Here is a 20,550-nt window from a genome sequence, read left to right as displayed (position 1 = left end):
ATTATCAAGGGCCACAGTAAATAATACATATACAAACACCAGAAATGTACCTAAGTTTCAAACTGATACAAATCTATGCACAAGTTTGAGTTGTTTATTTACAATGTCAGTGAGGTCGGGCAGAAAATCCAGTAGAAACCTGAATGCAAATGATGTTCCTGTCTCAGTGTGTGTACTCATGGGCTTGTCAACACACACTCAAATGTAGGCACATAAAGGAACATAGTTGATTAACCTCACATAGATCCACAGATGTGAGTCATAAATGATGACATGCACACACACAGAGAGAGCCGCACCCTGGGACAGGCCTGTGTGAGAAGTAGACTTTGCTCAGCTTTGACAGCTCTGGTTTCTCTGTGAAAGAGGGTGGAGAGAAAAGAGTGCTCAAGAGAAAGAAAGAGAAAATGACATGAGGGTGAGAAATACAATGTGAGGAAGAGGAGGACAGTAATGTAAAGTAAATAAGCGAGTAACTGTTATGAAGTTAAAGGAGGGAAATAAAACAAGGCAGAACAAGATAGACACTAAAGTGAATACTGAATACCTATTGCACATGTTCTTGTTGTGTCCTGCTTTATTTTACTTAAAGAACGAAAACTGACACCCCATGGTTCTCTACAAAAATTGATATGCTCAAGCATGTTGTAGCACTTCTAGCAACTACAGGTATATAATATATCCCTATACTACACAAAACAAACAAAAGAAATATGAGAAAATATTGCACAAAACCAATTAAAACTTTAGTATTATATTATATTATATAGTATATATTATATTACTTAATAGTATATTATATTTCACCAGGGTATACAGTACTCTACAGGACTACAAAAGTCACTTATTAGCAGAGGTGGAAGAAGTATTCGGATTCTTCACACAATCCAAAAATACTCCATTAAAAGTAAAAACCCTGTGTTCAAAAGTATTATCAGCTAAATGTACTTGAAGTATAAAAAGTAATCACTGTGGCCCCCTTTAATTTATACATTATGACATTATTAAATTGTTAATACTGATGCAACAATGCTAAGTATTGTCTTAGCTTTCAATTCAATATTATTTTTTCTAACAGGAGTTATCTCACGACACTTTACAGATAAAGTAGGTCTAGACCACACTATATATTTTCCCCCCAAGAACAAGCATTTGGTGTGACAGTGGCTAGGAAAAACTTCCTTTAAACAGGCAGAAACCTCAGACAGACCCTGACTCTTGGTGGGCGGCCATCTGCTGCTGCCAGTTGGGACACAGAGACACTGATACAGATATACAGATATGAAGAAATATTATTCATAATAATTATAGCAGTTGATATGATGAACAGTGGCAATTATAGTAACAATAAAGATAATAGAACTATGCCTAGAAATAATAGTAGTAGCAGTGCAGGGCGTAGCAGGGCGTCGAGCAGGACCACAGCAGCAGCTGCAACCACGATCCAGATGCCACCGCAATCCAAGGAAACCTGCGAGGCAAGAAAACATAAGGTTTCCAGGGAATAAGCTCCCCGGAACTAAGTTAGTAACAAGCAATACTGGGACATGAATGCACACAGATGGAAAGAGAGAGGAGCTCAGTGTGTCAAAGGAAGTCCCCCGGCAGTCTAAAACTATAGCAGCATAACTAAGAACTGGTCCAAGGCAAACCTGAGCCAGCCTACAAAGGGTTGGTAGATGAATCCAACAACTATGAAGAGAAGCAGAGAGAACGAGGGGGCGCCATGCCTGTAGCTACACACCCTCCCCCGCTGGGGAGTTGAGTTTGGGTAGTTTAGTCCTGTGGTTCCCAATATATACTTTTCTCCAATCCTTTTTTAGTGTACATTTTACCTATTTGGGCCTTATACTGTTATTTAAATGAAACCATCTGAGAAGTTTAGAGGGTAAATCACACTTTGCAATGCAAAAAAACTCATAGACGTGAAAAGTTACAAAGGGTCCCAAATAGACACTTTTTTGTAAAGGGTCTCACCAAAAAGATTGGGAACCACTAGTTTAACTTTTAACAATGTGTTGTACTTTATAAGCTTTTTAATGCATGTTTAAAAGCATATAGAGCTACTATATGAGTAGAGCATGTTAACCGGTCCACATACTGTATAGTGATATTTAGCTTTCCAGTTTCAGATTAGCTTGCCACATTTTTGGAGAAAAGTGGTCTGACTTCCACTACAAAAAGATGTTCCTATAATTTCAAATAAAAAGTATGAAGTCTATCATTGTTACATTCAATTTTATATTTTTTCCCTCACACACTCTTGTTGTGAAGATAGGAGAAATGTACATCAGGATATCCTGGTAGCTACTTCAGTCTTAAGTTTGCTTTCCATTTGTCTGTGCTTCTATATGAATGCCACTAGAGGTCAGGCTTCATCAGTAAATCAGCTTCTATGGCTTTTGCATTTTTCACCTGTTCAACCCACATTGCTTTCTTTCTCCAGGTTAACTTTAAGTCTGTCGAGTAGTGGCCCCCAAAAAGAGATATAAGACAATGAAACAATGTGAAGTTAATGTCAGATTTTACCCCTACACAAAGCTGTGTTCAAGTGATTTTCAGTGGGGGTTGGTTTCGATCCACCTCCGAGGTGCTTTCCACTGAGAAGAAGAGCCAGAAGAACATTGAGATCTTCTCCTCAGGGTTCTCCCCGCTGTTCTGCCACCTCATACCAGGATGGGGCCACAGGCTTTTGGGGCTCTGAGGGAGCGATCTGGGTTCAGAAGTCACTCTGAGGGACTGGCCACACTGTCAGAACACAAGAGAAGTATGACTCTGGAGGACGTATATAGGTACGTATTATTAAGCTTATAGATTAATGTAAAGTACCTGGATTACTAGTAGACAGCCATGTAGATGGCCAACATGTTTGTGATAATCATAAACCCCCAATTCCATGTGTAGACTAAAGACTAGGGGGACTGTGCTGTGCTGATATATGCCAAGTTATATTAATTTAAATACATGTAAATTAGACTTGTCAAGAGCTCAGCCAAAGTTTTGGTTATTTTGCCTCAATTTTATACACAATTGAGAGAGTCACAAAAAAACTGTTTGTGTGTGTGTGTGTGTGGGGGGATGATGTGACAAAAGTACCATGCTGGATTCAAGCACAAGTACTGTACATATGTGGCATTTACACTAACCGAGTCACAAGATTACAGCAACTTTTTTGATACTGCACATGTGCTGTAAGTGCTGTATAAAGATGTGCAGTAACATGACTAACACTTAGGAACAAAAGTTCATGTCACATGTCTTTTTTTGTTGTGAAGGTTATGATCAGTCAAAGTCTCAGTGACTCACACATTTAGCATGTTTCCGAACATCTTGCTGGTAACCTCTTCACTAGAGAATGAATAGAGTCAAATGGCATCAATATAACTGAGGAAGAGCCTCTTTCAGTGCTCTCTAATATCAGATGTTTTATTAGCCAAGTAGTAAGTGTAAGTCTGATACATAGACTACAGTCTATGGTCTGATATTTAATGAGGGATTAGTTGAACTTTACTTGAGGGGAAACTCTTGAGAGATTCATTCACACTCAGAAACAATCCATAGATAATTTTTTTCTCAGCATGTGTTGTATCTGACCACGCCATGTGTCGTAAGAGATTTGGACAGCAAGGAAGTTAAAGGATTGCTCGTATTGAACCACCTGGTCATTTGTAACAACAAGGTGGGCCATCAATCTGTTCTGGGGTTTTCCATGTACTGATGACTGTGGTGTTTTTCTTTCATCACTTGCACAACCACCTAGTATTGATCATTCCAACCTGTGACTCATAAGGAACCTGTAAAAAGTTTGGAGAGTAATTCAATTAGAAATTAAATAAAAAGTGATTAAATGCTGGGTCATGGGCAATTGTGAAATCAGTAAATGTGACATTGTCCTTGTTGAATTTATATACACAGTGTGTGCTATATGTCAACTTTGGGGCAAAAGTACTTTGCCTGTTTTGAACTTTAACAGATCGTTGACTCAGTGAACTCATTCCTCATGAATCCATGCTGTCAGGGGATTGTTAAAGTTTATTTTCCCTGCATGAGCACGTAGGAAAGGAACAGCAATTTCCACAGGGATAGAAAGGAAAAGGAAAGCGAGGAGTGAATCAGTACAGGGGCTTGTCAGTTTTAGTTGGATAACAACAGGAAGATACGACAAAAATGTTCTTTGACAGCAATAAATCTGGATATTTGTCATTGTGAAAATGCAACACAAAGTTTTACCTCTGATTCACAGTTGAGTTTAAATTTGAAAGGGGGAGGATATTTTTGGTAAATCTGCTTTTAATTATTGTGAGTCTGGCTTGATTATACTTTTACTGTTGTTATTAGCAATAATAATAATTTCTGATTATTATTCCTGGTTGGATGGTTGTATGTTCTTGTCTAACAAATGTTTCACCACTGCAACTATTGATTTTGGTGTCTTATCGGTTCATGGTGGCTGGGTACTTAAATGTGCATGATAAAATAAATAACATAAATAACTTTTGAAAGAAAGACAGAAATAGATAAATAAACAGATTAGTTGAATGACTCTTGCACCCATGCATCCAGAGAGCCCACAGCTGCTTCTGAAGTGTCCCTGAGCAAGACATCAAATCCATCTGAGCACCAGAAAGTCTTTTTAACATAAATTCCTAACAGTAAAAACAGTACCACCTTATCATTGCAATGCATGCACGCATCCACACATTAACAGGCTTACACAACACACATGCATACGTTCAATCAGCTAATCAAAGTCTACTCATCATCCATACAGTGATGAGTTTTTCTTTCGTTTTCCTGAATCATTTTCTGAGGCTGGTCTCATTGCAGGCTAATGATTTATTTCTAAGGCTGTCTCATGAAATAGAGAATGACGCGACCTGTCTGCCTCCCTCAGACGCTCCTTTGTGCACAGTAGGTGGGATATGCTTTTCAGTATTGAGTCAGACAGATAGAGACCCCCCTGGCGGCGATGAGCTGTAACTACCCGTAAGGTTGTGACTGAGAGAGAGAGAGAGAGAGAGAGAGAGAGAGAGAGAGAGAGAGAGGGAGGAAAATGGGTGGACGGAAAGTCCCTGTGTGGAAATCCCCTTGACTTGGGCTTTTTCCTTTTTTGAAAAAACTATCATTAGCAGACGTGTGTACTCTTTTGAAAGGCTTCGCAAGCTGCGAAGGCTCCAAAATAGATCTGATACTGAAGGAAAGAGAAGGTTGAATGGCGCCGAGGACCGCTGCGGTGAGGCTGAGTGAAGTGGCTCAGAGAGAGGACTAGTCTGAGCATCCGGGTGGGCTTTGTTATTAGCCCCGACATATTACACAGGTAAGAAACCCGTCCTCCCTCTCTGTGTCTCACCATGTGGACTATTCTTAGTAAAGGGGGTGCGACTTGGTGGGTACATCACGTTTGGGCCTTGAGTAATGTCTGGTCGTGTTTCTGGGGACATGGAGGAAGCTTGAAGCCTGCTCACGACAGTGGCTTTGACAGCCATTGTTTACAAAGACGTCACCCTCAAGCGGATAACAGAGCATTTAAACTGCCAAATGTAGCATCGGCGCCGCTACACTGTATCAATACCCGGCCGTGTGAGACGCGATTGAAGGCTACATTGTTTCAAAGGTAGTTGTCATTGGAATTACGTAAGCCTTAACGTCAGCAAAGTCTCCTGTTATTGTGTTTTTGTTTAGCCAGCCATCCTAAACCTCAGCGTTTACCACTGTGCCACTGTCTCTCTGTCTAAAGTCTTCCAGTGGTGCAAACACACCAAACAGCTATTAATGACTCTAGACACTCACTGTGTCTAGTCCCCTGATGTGACTGACTAGCCATTTAGCATGGCCTAGTCTGTTGTTGCACCTGCTGCTGTTTGGGTAATAAAGGCAGAGAGGCCACTATAAGCAAAGTATCCAGGTGTTGTGGTTGTGAATATAAACAGTATCCACTGACTGGCAGCTTCTAAACAGTTCATATATGAGGAAGTTGAAAAGTCAGAAAAACTCCAGGCCTACTCGCTGACCATCACTTTCTACATGTGAACTGAAAATGTGCTGACACGCTCTTCATTTTGGTTGAAATATGCCTTTAAAACCTCAAGAGAGGTACACTTAAGTAGGGCTGGGCAATATATCAATATTATATCGATATTGATATATGAGGCTAGATATCGTCTTAAATTGTGGATATCTTATTATTGTGATATGACAAGTGTTGTCTTTTCCTGGTTTTAAAGGCTGCATTACAGTAAAGTGATGTAATTTTCTGAACTTACCAGACTTACTAGCTGTTTTATTATTTGCCTTTACCCACTTAGTCATTGTATCCACATTATTGGTGATTATTTATCAAAACTTTCATTGTGTTAGTTGTGAACGCACCAATAGTCAACACTATAATATCGCAGCAATATCGACATTGATGTATTTGGTCAAAAATATCTTGATATTTGATTTTCTCCGTATCGCCCAGCTCTACACTTAAGTAGATCTACTCTACTTCAATACTTATACTGTCAGGTTGGGTTATTAAACATTAATACATTTAAGTACCAACCAGCATATATAGTATTAAGTACTGAAAGTTAGCATTAAATGTTTGGCCATCTTGTTTATTTATCCTTCAAACTGACCTAAATCGGAAAACTTTGTTAACTTTAGGCAAAATGATTTTACAGCTGCTTGTGTTAAGACAACATTAAACAGTGACATATTGAAAGGTTAGATGGAAAAATAAATGTGTATCTTCCTCAGACTATGATATTAAGAACAGTATCGGTGCTGAAACTCGGTATCATGATGGCACAGGTATCGAACCTTTATAAATCAAATCAGCGTTTATTTGTCACATATACACAGTCATACACAGCACAACAGTTCACAGTACAATGTGCCATGATTTTTTTTCTTCTAACAATTCCTAGCCCAAAGACTTAATGCAGGCTGGCAGTTTTGTCCTCTGGAGAAAGGTGTTGGCGAGGGAGGAGGCCTTGGGGCAGTCAACAGTGTGACCTTCCCAGCAGCCTGGGAAGCCCTGGGTGGCCTTCAGTTCAAGTCTGGAAAACACCAGTTTATTGTTGTTGGGTTTATTGGCTTTGAACTCAGTGAGACACTGGGTTGCCCTGTTTGGGGAAACTTAAAAACCATTAAGTCTAAAAGGAAAATTAAAATATCAAACAAGAATACAAAGGGTTCTTTGTGTACTTTTATTCCATTTGGCCCTCCAGAATCTTAAGTGAAAAAGCACCAAACAGCTTTCACAGTGGGATGATCCTGTGTGTTGGGTGTTTTCCCGAACAAACTGCAAATTAAGTTGTGCCTTAAGTCGCAATTAATGAGGAAGGGGGATCTCCTCTGAAAAATTCCCACCAGTCCCGACAATCTGTTCTCTTCTACTGTGAAATAACATATCCACTCCCCTTCTCTCCATCCAGTTTCCACGTTGTTCGGTCAGCGGTGGTTGGTGCCTGCCCTCCTTTCCTTCTCCTCGTTCCTCTTCCTCCCCTCCTTCCATCCACCTGGCCACTCATCCGCCATGTCGCAGGGTCAGAACTTCCTCCCCAAATTTCTGTTTGTCTCCAACCTGCTGAAGGCTGTGAAGATTCGTCAAAGAGTGCCCAACGACGTGGTGAAGCCGGCTGCCACCAGCGGCCTGATGCACCACCTGCGGGGTATGCACCGTTACACGCTGGAGATGATTGCCATGAACCACTTCCCACAGGCCTTCAGGGAGGTTGTGCAGGCCGCCATCCTGGACCGAGCCATGCAGGCCTCATTGGAGCAGGAGAAGAAGCTCAACTGGTGTCGGGAGGTGAAGAAGATGGTACCCTTACGTACCAATGGTAAGAAAGCTTTGATGATGTTTAGGATTTGGTCTGGATTCCCCAGTAAATCAGGTTTATATGATATTTCTTACTGAAGCTCCATGCATTTTGGTGAGGTTTTGGGATGTTTTGTCACAAAGTGGCAGTTTAAATTCGTGGCATTTATGGATTATTTCATGAATAAATGCTGTTGGAGCAGGAGTTTTTAGTGGCCTTTAATATAAAGTTCAGGAACAATTCAACAAATTGGTCACATAGCTGAAGTCAAACTTTTGTTCCTTCATTTCAGGAACTGTAGTGATGTTCATTGCTCAGGGCGGAGGATGTGTTTTGCTTTTGTTTCATTTTCTATGATAATGGAGGTGCGTGTTTATGAGTCAGGGCTATTTGATATGTAAATTCTGAGATGTCATTACTCACAAGCAGAGTTACTGTAAATGACAACAATTGAGGGACACAGGTTCTGCTTTCACATACACTCATTTAGCAGCCCCCTTGGTTTTACTGTGCATTTGAGTTCAGTCAGACCATTTCTAAGTCATGTTTTCTGTTACGTGGATGTTGTAACCCGGGAACATCCCAGGGTCGGCAAACATTCAGACCTGGGCCGGATTACTTCTGATCATAGCTCTGTACTGGGAAATTCTCTGGCGTCACTCGCAGGACTGTTATTTACTGTCGATGATGTTTCAGACCTAACTATTTCCACAGTTTTTCATTTAAACCTTCGGGGTATGTCCCCTCTCTGTGTGTGTGTGTGTGTGTGTGTGTGTGTGTGTGTGTGTGTCTGTGTCTGTGTCTGTGTCTGTGTGCGCTTGTGACTTAAAACATGTCAAATAAATGTTACCTTATGTTCACCGCCTGACTGACGTAGGTTTTTATGTCACTGTCTTTGTGACTGTCACTTGTGTCACAGCTCACTGGGCTTTGTTAAATCAATTGTGACCAAATCCAACTGTCTCTTATTGTCTCTATATGTATATTTTAATAACTTAAATAGAGCTGAAACGATTCCTTGAGTAACTCAAATAATTCGATTACTAAAAAACCTCGATGCAAAATGATTTGCCTCGAAGCTTTGTTTAATCAACGTTACCAACGTTGTGTCACTGCTGGTGTTTCCACACGGATGATTATTACTGTCGCACACCAGGCTGACGCTGCTGGCGACACATGCCATGAAGACTGACGGCGCAGATTACAAAATGAAGAAATAACGTAAATAGTGAGGGGCTAAGAGAAGAGACGAGCTGGAGAAAACAACAGAAAGTGTCCAAAGTTTGGAATCAGTTCAAATGTAATTAAAACGAAAACTCTGTACAGTGTGTCTACTGCAAAATCTAACTAGCGTACCACAATAATAGCATGACGTCAATGCTTCAGCATCTCAACAGAAAACATTGAGTCTAACTTAATCATCCATTCCACGAAGCGGACCCGACAAAAGTAAATCACAGAGTTGTATGGAGGATGAAACTACACCAAACACAACAACTACCAAAAACAAAGACGAGAAAATACGTAGTGGTGACCACAATTTGATCTAAAGAGTCAACTTGTTGACTATCCCTTCGGAAAAACAGCTGACTGTCGCGCACCATTTTCTCTCACTCTCTCTCTTCACGGAGAAACAGCTGATCAACGATCTACTAGCATAAGGCGTCCGGTATACTCGCCGTACCCGACCTGTCGTGCGCCAATGTGATGTCATGGGAGCGCCGTAACTGTCGGTACACGATCTGTTCTGCCTGCACGATCCGTTCTGCACATGCGCAAGATAATACTGTTTTACGTATCCATACGACCTGCACGATCTGTTCCACGCTAGCCTATGGCTAGCCTCCACCGGGAAGCTAACGTTAGTTTAGCTAACAGCTAATTCGGCTAACCGCTAGCTGACAGCTAGATTCAGTCTAAAATAACGTTAACTCAAACGTAATGGGAAAAGCAGGCTACAGCTAAATTAAGACTTCACAGTAATAACAATAAAGACAAGTATTGAGTGATTGTATTTTAAATGAGCACAAGTAAAGTAGAACTGACGTAACAGCTGTTATATATGTTAGGTGTTTGTTATATATGTCAACGTTTATTTTCAGGTTTTATTTTGAGGGTCTTTTAAAGTTATTACATGCTGTCTCAGCTAGCAGTTGGCCGAATTAGCTGTTAGCTAAACTAACGTTAGCTTGCCTGTGGAGGATAACGGCAGACCGCTACAATCAGCTAGCAGTTAGCCGAATTAGCTGTTAGCTAAACTAACGTTAGCTTGGCTGTCGACCGGAAGCGTGGAACAGATCGTGCAGTCGTAAATCCTCGTACAACCGCGCATGCGCGAACATTTTGCGCATGTGCAGAACGGATCGTGCAGGCAAAACGGATCGTGTACCGACAGTAACTATTTACACTTGCACGTGGTGGTTGCGACACTAGTTGCAGTCTTCTCCTGAACAGAGGTGTCGCTAATGAGGAAAGGCTACCGACTTTGCTATTACTACGAACTAGAAGAAGAAGAAAAAGGTAAACAATGGCAGAACTGGCAGCAGCATTGACGTCAATGTTTCGATTTGATTCGATGCCCTACTTCTTCGGATCAAGCCTTTCATTCACCATAAAAGAACGCATCTTAACCCAGTAAGTTTACAAGAGAGACTAACAGTCACTCTGAGAGTCCTGGCATCCGGTTGCCCTCAAACTCGTCCATGCTTCCTTTTCCGCTTTGTCGTGTATTGTAATCAAATATATAAATGAAAATAGGTTGAGTATAACATATATACCCATAGGCCTAAATACAGATCAGTCTCAGGTTGAAACTTGTAGTTCTGAAAGTTAAGTTGCACAACTTAAGGTAATGTTTATGTATGTTTAATGTATGCCTTAGTTTGAGGTTGTTATTGCATTTCAGAAAATATTTTCTTTAAAAACAATGTAATATGGCACTTAATTGCACTTAATATGTTTAGTTTTTTGAGAGATGTAAGCAGTGTAGGCAATAAAAATGTTGCTTTTTCCGAAAATTAAACCAAACTATTGTATATTATTGCTCTTCAATAAAACAAAGTATTTATTATCCGATTAATCGATGGAATAATCGGTAGAATACTCGATTACTAAAATAATCGATATCTGCAGTCCTAAACTTAAACACATCTGGTGTGCACACCACACTCATGGTCTATTTTTAGAAGAAGGGGGACTACTTTTTTTGAAGGGAAACATCAGCCATAGCATTCACAGCAGAAGAAGGAAGCGGAAATCAAGCTGGGTTACAAGTTTGTCATGTGAGTTTCCAGAGGAAATAGTTTCTTCCTTTCTCATAGGAAGCAATTAATACCTAGCAGTGAGATATACCTATTTCAGAATTTACTTTGAACATTTACTAGATGGATGAGGAACTTGCTGGATATTTTGTGTGTTGTGTCCTCGTGCTTGTTTTTTTTATGAAGGTCCCTGCAGAAAGACCCCTGACTTCTGCTGACAGTAACTTGGATGGAAATTCCTAGCTTGTAAAGATGATGTCATAAAGATGAGACAGAATTTAGAGCCAGAGAGTCTAACTCTGAAGGACCCAGACGTGACTTTGAGCAGAGGACGGACAACACGCACGCACGCACGCACGCACGCACGCACGCACACACACACACACACACACACACACACACACACACACACACACACACACACACACACACACACACTGAGAGGACTGACTGACTGCAGCTGAGTCAGGAGCTCAGCAGACAGACACACATACAGAGAATATGTGAGAGAGCAGAAGTGAACATCCAGTCAGAGCAGGTCATATTAATCAAGCTTTATAAGAGTTATAACACTGTTAGTCTACATTTCGTCTGGGATGTAAATTTACCCACTAGCCCACAATCTTTTTTTCTCGGGTCATCATCTATGGGAATTTACAAAACATTAAACTAATTTCAGTCTTTCCTAAATCGAACTTCATTCCCAGGCTAGAAGAAATACAACTGACCATCATAAAATCAAAACTGCCTCATAAAAGTTCATTCCCCGGCAATTAAAAGTAACGGGGTCATATCCATTTTCTTGTTTCGTGCAACTTTTCCACCCAGTGAAGAAATGCGTCATTGAAATTCAGTGCATCTTCTGTCCTGAATGTCCAGGGCCCATCCAAGGGTTTTTCCCAAACATCATCCCATGTCTGTCATGTGTCCCCAACAGGCAGGATTTGTTCAGCTCCAATACACTGACTCTACATAGTGTAGTAGTAGAGAGGACACACACACTGCCACAGTGTTCTGCCTTAGTACAGATTTATCTTCTTAATGTGGTATCCTAGTACTAAAGCAGAAGCAAAAATAGTCTTTGTCAGGACTTGTTTTGTTGGACTGGTCTCTCTACACAGCTTGCAGACAAACAGTGGGATAGTGGGTGATGTGTGACACAAATCTAGAGCCCCATTGGAAAGCACAACATTGCCAACTTGTGGTTAGTGTCACCTGTATGGCAAACAGATGAGGATTAAGTCTGGTCCTACACTGGTGTGTTTTCAAGAAGTGTCCCAGCTTGCCACAGAGGAAGTGTCTATATTTAGACGGATGGGACCAGCAGAACGTCTTTCATCTTTAGTCGTCAGGCAGCTCGATTCAGGGTAAAAAGTCTGTGTTTTTGTGCACAAGAGGAACTGATCATGACGTGTGTTTGGGCTTTTATGTTTTTGTTGATAGTGATGCCATAGCGCCAACATGTAACAATAGCCAGCTAGTCTGAAATAGAGGCGGATGTTTTTTCTTTTTCAAAGTACAGTGAAAGGTTATTTCAGTGTAATGAAAACAACTGTATCTCACATTACAGTCATCTCTTACCACAGATAATGTTGTTTTGAGAAATGTGATTAGTTTGGCCTATGGCATGACACTTACCGCTTGCTAAACTCTTTTTAGAATTTTTGTGATTTAAATAACTTTTCTTGTATAGATTTTATCTTTTTTATGCAGCAATATGCAAAGGTGTATACAAATGATACAGACACAGGGGAGTTTCAAATGACATAGTTATAAAGTGATTGTGTGTGTGTGTGTGTGTGTGTGTGTGTGTGTGTGTGTGTGTGTGTGTGAACTATTGCCAGGTAAACATTACTGAACAGATCATAAAGGTAGACAGAATAATACACATGACAGTACATTTGTTTGTGTATGTGAGTGCACGTTATCTCAGCTCTCATTAATCACAGCCTTCATCGGGTGTTGATAGCAGTAGTTAAAACGATAACATTCCATCCTGTCCAAGCCACACCCCGGTGGAAAGTCCAGGACCAGCTGAGTAGCATTGATGAGTTGGGAACATGGGAGGCGAACACGCACACAAGGCAGAAGTTAGCACAGGGAAATTCCTGTGTTTAGTGTGGCAACAGGGTTTTTGAGAGCTGCACACATTGACAAACATGGGCTCTCCTGTTTCACAATGAGAAAAAGACCCAGCGCTGCCGTAGGAGACTTAATAAAATTCCATGGTTTTTAGTTGCTCATGCTCTCACACACACAAATTCTATTTGAGAAACTCTTTATCTCTACGGGCGGTTAGTAGAATATAAAGGAAGCAGTTTTCTTTGACATTAAACAAAAACAACAAATTGTCTGAGATTTTCTGGGCGGATTAAAGTAGTGAAGGAGCTGCATTTCATTTTTCTAAAATGTATTTCAGGTAAATTAAGGGCCATTTTTCTCAGGCCTGCTGGGTAAAAGACGAGCTTTGTCTGTGGTATGTGCGTACTTTCAGACATGTGAGCTTCATATAATAGTCTAGACCCGACGGCCTGGAATTCCCCAGACTTTTGTTACGCTTGTGTGTGTTTGGCACACTGTAATTGTCTTTTGTGTATGCTGTGTACACTCACTGCATTTGCATGTGCGTGTGCATGTGTCCCTGCACAATTTTATAAGTTTGTGTCCCTTGTACAAAATCAACTACCCACAGTTTTAATATTGTATGTGTTTGCCTGTCTCGTCTGTGTGTTAATAGGAGATGGGAACTGTTTGCTCCACGCGGCCTCTCAGTACATGCTGGGCGTTCAGGACACAGACCTGGTGCTTCGGAAAGCCCTCCATGGTGTTTTGAAAGAGACAGACACTGGCGTCTTTAGAGCTCGCTTCCAGGCAGAACTCCTCCAGTCCCAGGAGTTCACCCAGACCGGACTCCGATACACCACCATGGTATGAAGATGAGATTAGGTCTATGTCAAAAGTATTTTTCACCACTGCACACAACTGCATTCAGATTATTGCTAGACAGCAGATGCCTGAGCTAAAACATACACCCTATATGTACTAGTGTGAAAAAAATGTCCCTTATGTCTTTTGCATCCTTGTATGCAACCTGCAAATAAATGTAAATACAGGATATTTTTTTATGGAATTGCAAATTGAATCCATTACACAAGTGTGCACAAGTTTATATCCTAACTCCTTGTGTGTGTGCTGTCCAGAACTGGGAGGAGGAGTGGGAAAAGATTGTGAAGATGGCGTCCCCGGTGTCCAGTAGTAACGGCCTCCAGTTTGACTCTCTGGAGGACATTCATATCTTCGTCCTCTCCAACATTCTCCGCAGACCCATCATCGTCATCGCAGGTACTTACTTTTTATCATCTCAAAGTAGGTTTATTGCTCCTTGTTAGCCATCATAGACTCGCTGGTCTTGTTTCAACATGTCTTTCAGTGATTAAGAGGGTGAAGGTATCTCCTTCCACATGCCTCAACATTTTGCTGTTGTTTTAAAGTCTTCATAGTGTTTGATTTTACTGTATCACCTCCCATCTTTTTTGGTTAGTGGATGTAGAGTGGGTATTGGGCTTCATAAACTATGGAGGGTAAATATGCTAAAACTTGCACCAATGCACTTAATTAATTAGCAAAATATATCAATTTTAAAGGGGTGACCAGTGTAAAGTGTAAAATGTGTGAAAAAAAAAAAGATTTAACTTGCTTTTGGACAATTATTTTTGAATCCATTAGTAACCCTTAAATCACTGTCCTTTCAACAGACCAGGTGGTCAGGAGTATGAAATCTGGCTCCTCCATCTCTCCTCTGAATGTGGGTGGGATTTATCTGCCACTACACTGGCCGCCTACAGAGTGCTACAAATACCCAATAGTGCTCGGCTACGACTCCCAGCACTTTGCACCCCTCATCACCATCAAAGACAGTGGTCCAGGTAGGAAACACTAAGAGACAGGTGTTATGGAGCTGACATGACAAGGAGGCTTGATATGAAGTTGCTCATGGTTTTATTTCTATGTAACATCTTGGTCTGAATTTCCCAGAGATCCGAGCAGTACCGCTGATAAACCCAGGACGAGGGGGCTTTGAGGAGCTGAAGGTTCACTTTTTAATGGAGAAAGAACAGCAACAGAAAGAGAGGCTTCTCAAAGACTACCTGCTACTGATAGAGATCCCCGTCATAGGCTTAGGCTATGATGCCACACGGATCATCAATGCTGCACGGTACTTACGATTATAAGCTCCTTCCCCCTAAATGGACAAAATGGAAGAGGAAAAAGTAAAACAATTGTTATCCCAGTTGTATGTCCTGTCTACAATGTTAAATGCAGTTTTCTACTTATTTTTTAGGTTGATGATAGATAGATATTTTATTACAAGTGGTTTAACTTCTTGAAAACTAATTAGCACACAGATGACAATAGCTATATTAACCTAAAATTGAACTGAAAGAGTACAGTTAAGTTAAGAACCACATTGTATGTTTCCGTTCTAAGGCTGGATGAGGGCAACCTCCCTGAAGACATGAACCTGATGGAGGACTACCTGCAGCTTGTCAACCATGAGTACCAGCGCTGGCAGGAGGACAAAGAGCAGGCATGGGCCGCCCAGCCGCAGCGCCCACCGCCCTTCTCCGTCTCCCAGCTCTCTCTCATCGAGATCCGTTGTGCCACACCACGATGCACCTTCTATGTCTCTGTGGACACCCAGCCTCATTGCCATGAATGCTTTGAGAAGCGACAGGCCACTACTGGTGGAGGAATGAGGATAGAAGGGGTGGTGCAGACCAAGGGAGGAGGGGTACAAGGTGGGGTAGGAGTGGTAGGGGGATCAGAGACTGAGGTTAGCTCCAGAGGAGCCCGAAGCAGCAGTCCCCCATCCTCCTCATCTGGGAGAGTGGTGGTGATTTCCAGCCCTCGTTCAGCCCCACCCACCGCTCCCAGCCTCAGCCTGTACAGTGAAACTCATGCCATGAAGTGCAAGACACCCGGCTGCCTCTTCACCCTAAGTGTGGAGCATGATGGACTTTGCGAGCGCTGCTTCAACTCCAGGCAGAACCATGGACCCCCTGGAGCTGGAACAACTGCTCCAGGACTCCCAGGCCCCAATGGGGGGCCTATAGTCCCACACCCAGCCCAGGGCTCTGGCTGGACGCAGTGGGGTGGCTGTGAGACAGAGACAGAGCGCTGCAGTATGTGCAGACAGGAGGCGTTCAGGATATTCAATGGCCTGTGCCCACCCTGCATGCAGAGACAGCAGCCTCCAGAGAGGGGAGAGCCACAGCAGAACAACCCCAGGACTGAGGCTTCGTCTTCAGCTTGGACCCAGGCCAGGGACACTGAGCGGCCGTGCCTCACCCTAACACCAGGGCACACCTCAGCCTGGCAAGCCCCTCTGGCCCGGCCTTGTAAAAGATCTGGGTGCCAGTTCTTTGGGACGCCAGAGAAGTTGGGTTTCTGCACTATTTGCTACGTAGACTATCAGACCAACCACCGTAAGTCCTGAAACTAAACTGGAAAACTTATTTCATGTTACAGGGCTTTTAAACAGAAAATGTCTTATCAAGGCCTTAAAGTTATTTTAAACAAAAGTCTTTTTTCAAAGTCAATTTGTTTTGCATTGTATGAATTGTGTAATATTTAATAAAAAAAGTATATATATATAATTTTTTATATATATATATATATATATATATATATATATTTATTTATTTATTTATTTATTTATTCACTGAAATGTCAAATCATATGGGACATTGCTTATATTGGCCACTGTCTGTTCCAGACTTGACCCCTCCCCCTGCACCGGTCCAGAGCCGGCATGGTGTGGAGGCAGGCTTTCAGAACACCTCACGGTGTCGTGGTCCTGGGTGTGGTGGAGTTGGCAAGGCAATGTTGGAGGGCTACTGTGACAAGTGCTACGTCAAAGAGCAAAGCACACGGCTCAACCAAGTGGCACATCGCACACCACACTCCCCTCCTCTGGTCATGGTAGGTGTCTGCCATACCTACTTAACTGATTCTCTCTTGCTGTACTTCACCTTTGTCATCTGTTGTTTGTGTCTTATCCTTCCTTTGTTTGTTTTCTTTCTACTTGATACGTAGAATGACTTATAATATCCTGCTGGTCCACAGTTGCCTTTCAGTTGCCAATTGACCTTTCTCCTCTTTCTCTTTGCTCCCCCTCTCTGTCTCTGTACAAAAAGCGTGACCGAGCAGCCAAACCCAGATCTTCGCAGCAATCCCAGACCCAGACCCAAACTCAGACTCAGACTCAGTGCCGGCGGAGTGGATGCAGTAATGTGTCCCCGGGTTGCACAGACCTCTGCCCAGAGTGCCACACACGTGGCCAGGGCAGAGAGGCAGGCAGGAGGGCACAGGCGCCTAAGGAAAAGTCCAAGCAGCGGTGCAGGACGCAGGGCTGTGACCACTACGCCAACCAAGAGAAACAGGGCTACTGCAACGAGTGTGATCACTTCAAACAGATTTACCGCGGCTGACCACATACACACCCACGCACGCAACAACGATGACACATCACTAGCACGCTAGAGCCGCTGCCCTGTTGTGGCGCCCCATGCCAGTCAATGCACCTCTGATACTAACTAACCAACTAACTAACTAACTAACTAGACTAACTAGTAACCTTATGGCCTGAAAATCAAACCCCCCATGTAGAATGTGAAGAGAGAGTGTGTGTACGTGGGGGGGTGGGGGGGGGGGGTTGTATGTATGTATGTGTGTGTGTTTTCGCAGTAGACATGGCCTCCAGAATACCTCTTTGTGCAATTATTATCATCTGATGTGCCCTGTGCACTTAACACGGTGAGAGGTTTGGCTACATGTCAGAGCAACTGGCTTAACTCTTGTGTACAATATGTATTTAGAGGTACGTAGTGAATCGTGCCGGACAAAATGATTGTATGTTGACATAACGAGAAGCATCTGACATTGCTTTCTAGACCACAGCCAAGGATTTATACCCCCTGTCTGTCTGTCTGTCTTAACCCATCTGTGTATCTGTCTGCCTGTCTGTCTAGCATTTGCTCTGTAGAACGAGGAATGCAGTAGTTGGGAAAGCCCAGCAACAAATCTGTGGAAGTAGTAAGCAGAAGTGAGCCAAACTGGGCCAAAGCAAAACGTGAAATGCTTGAAACAAAATGAAATTGTATACACCATTGTTCAGCTTAGTTCTCCAAAAACAATCATGTATGTCCTCCCATAACAGACAAAGATTTGCCAAGAAAGGCTCTTGCAATCAATATTGTAAAATTATCAAGACACATTTTCTTCCATTAGTCATTCAATAGCAGTGTTAGTTTATATTTTTGAGGCAAATTAACGTTAGTATTGTTACTTATCTGTTTTTTAAAGTTAAAATTGTGAATTGCTTTATATGGAATGTATGAACAGACCATGTATCTAAACAGTGCAAGACAGACAGGGCAGGCCCCTGCTAGTTTTGGTGCTACATGTACAGAAATACAAGCCTCTCCATTGTAGCCAACATGCTGGCAGTGTCAGCGGACAGAAGGCAGAGAACACAGTCAAGACAGGACTCATTCTCTTTCTATGCCTCCTGTCCTTCCTCTTATTTCCCCTCTTTTCCTCCAAAACAGATCTGTTGCCTTGGATGTTGTTTTCCTGTTTACTGACCACTTAAGCACTTAGAAATGCATAGACACATACCTACACATGTGCACACAAATGTAGTAGCTCCAGCCCTATCAGAAAGGGATTGCCAACTGTAATGACAACTGAGAACATAATGACGGGCGAAGACAGGACGATTATCCACCTTACCACCACATGTGCATGCATTTGCACACACATGCACATGCAAACACAGCTCTGTGAGATTGTATGCGCCCCACCCCAGCCTGAGGTGGTATATAGGTAAACAAACCCATAGAAAAATGCATTCCTCTCTGCTCCACCCCACTGGATGTGCCAAGGCGACAATTTCAAAACTTTAGAGAGCAATCCCATTGCCTGCTTTGGCTAATCTTGTTTATCTGAATGTGTTTTGTGCTGCTGCTACAACAGCACAGTATTGGGGCTGATCCTCGATAAGTTTTGCCTTTAAGTAGTGATTGAAATTTTATGGACCAGAGGAGCCTGATCAGTGATCCTGGATCAGTGCTCCCACCTATAAAACGCTTTTGTGAATATGGATCTTGGTCCATATTGTAGGACCTTCCAACCCGATGCCTCATCTCACACACACACACACACACACACACACACACACACACACACACACACACACACACACACACAATGCACGTATGTGTGCGTCTGGAATACGCAAAACTGACATTCCTGTTTTTTTTTGTTTTGGGATTTTTTAATGTATTTTGATATATTTGGTTTTGTTTTAGCCAAAAAAAAATACATGTGCCATCAATCGCCAAACAGTTGTTGTTACCTCCTTAAAAATGGCCAGCCTGTACCACTCTTAACTAACTAGAGTGCCACAGATTGACATCTCCAATTTTGTGTAACCACAGACTCAACCTTATCAAGCTCTCTCATGTTGAAAATCCCCAAATGGGCACTATCATTTCACAAGTATTTATTTTATCAAAATAGAAGAAATGTTTATCTACAGAGACAACCTCAAGCGTAAAACTTTTATCAAACAAACTCAAATATCATATCAACTGGAACAGTTATTCCCCTCATAGTTCTGCTAAAGAACTCCACTGCTGTAGGCAGATGTCCATCTGTGGCTTTAGTTAGAAAAGCATAGACAAACAGGCTCTTGGTCTGCCTTTTCATTCAACTGTATCTAAAGCTGTCGGGCCAGCCCACGTGTTGACAGCCTGTACGTAGATCTCTGTGTGCTTTAATCACCTCTAGACAAACCTTAATCAATTAAAGGCCAATTAGTGGTCAGCTCAACAGGGCCCTTAACACGGTTTTGGGGCTCTGACTGAGTTTGACTGGGAGGAGATCACATAAGTTGCACATGACTTGTCTAAGCTGCTGAGGCATTTAGGAATGGTACTCCAACTTGCTTGGGGACATTCCAACAGTAGGAAGAGTATCTGCGTGAAAGCAGAAGGTGTAACAAAACATGCAAACTGTGTGGAAGTTTCTTTGTGTGATCTTTTCGACAATAGGGTATTGTATGAAAAAAAGCCTGGTTTTATTTGTTAAGTATTTATTCATATCAAAATATCTGTATTGTGTGATTCAATAATTATTTATATGTCGTCCTGAAATGAATTATTTTTATTAAGAAATCTGATTAGTGTGGTTCTTGTCTCTCTAGTTGTGTGTGTGTGTGTGTGTGTGTGTGTGTGTGTGTGTGTGTGTGGGGGGGGGGGGGGGGCTGCGCACTATCACAGAATATGCATATTTGACACAACCATGTGTGCTACCCTAGAAGCAGCTGCACATACAGTATGCTTGTGTCTGCTCTATAAGATTTCAACATTGTACTCTTATTACAACATCTCTCTCTTCTATGCTGTGTATTGCCTAAT

The 20,550-nt window shown here is 42.1% G+C and overlaps 1 protein-coding gene across 1 annotated transcript; it reads left to right on the top strand.

Annotated features, from left to right (window-relative positions):
• The first annotated feature begins 5,029 nt into the window (after positions 1-5,029).
• On the top strand, positions 5,030-20,312 carry tnfaip3 (tumor necrosis factor, alpha-induced protein 3). The gene is made up of 9 exons (XM_031308716.2): positions 5,030-5,317; positions 7,422-7,829; positions 13,806-13,996; positions 14,269-14,410; positions 14,824-14,994; positions 15,104-15,284; positions 15,557-16,554; positions 16,845-17,050; positions 17,266-20,312. The coding sequence occupies exons 2-9, from the start codon at positions 7,523-7,525 to the stop codon at positions 17,557-17,559; spliced, it is 2,490 nt and encodes an 829-aa protein (XP_031164576.1). The 5' UTR covers positions 5,030-5,317; positions 7,422-7,522; the 3' UTR covers positions 17,560-20,312.
• The last annotated feature ends 238 nt before the right edge of the window (positions 20,313-20,550 follow it).

This window comes from Sander lucioperca, chromosome 15 (genome assembly GCF_008315115.2).
Source record: "Sander lucioperca isolate FBNREF2018 chromosome 15, SLUC_FBN_1.2, whole genome shotgun sequence".
NCBI classification, from domain to species: domain Eukaryota; kingdom Metazoa; phylum Chordata; class Actinopteri; order Perciformes; family Percidae; genus Sander; species Sander lucioperca.
This window is presented reverse-complemented; position numbering and strand designations above follow the sequence as displayed.

Excerpts from the sequence above, each read along its gene's own strand:
- tnfaip3 (XM_031308716.2), top strand. The coding sequence starts at position 7,523 with ATGTCGCAGGGTCAGAACTTCCTCCCCAAATTTCTGTTTGTCTCCAAC. Across the intron at positions 13,997-14,268 it reads GACTCCGATACACCACCATG|AACTGGGAGGAGGAGTGGGA; the intron begins GTATGAAGATGA and ends TGTGCTGTCCAG. Across the intron at positions 16,555-16,844 it reads AGACTATCAGACCAACCACC|ACTTGACCCCTCCCCCTGCA; the intron begins GTAAGTCCTGAA and ends TGTCTGTTCCAG.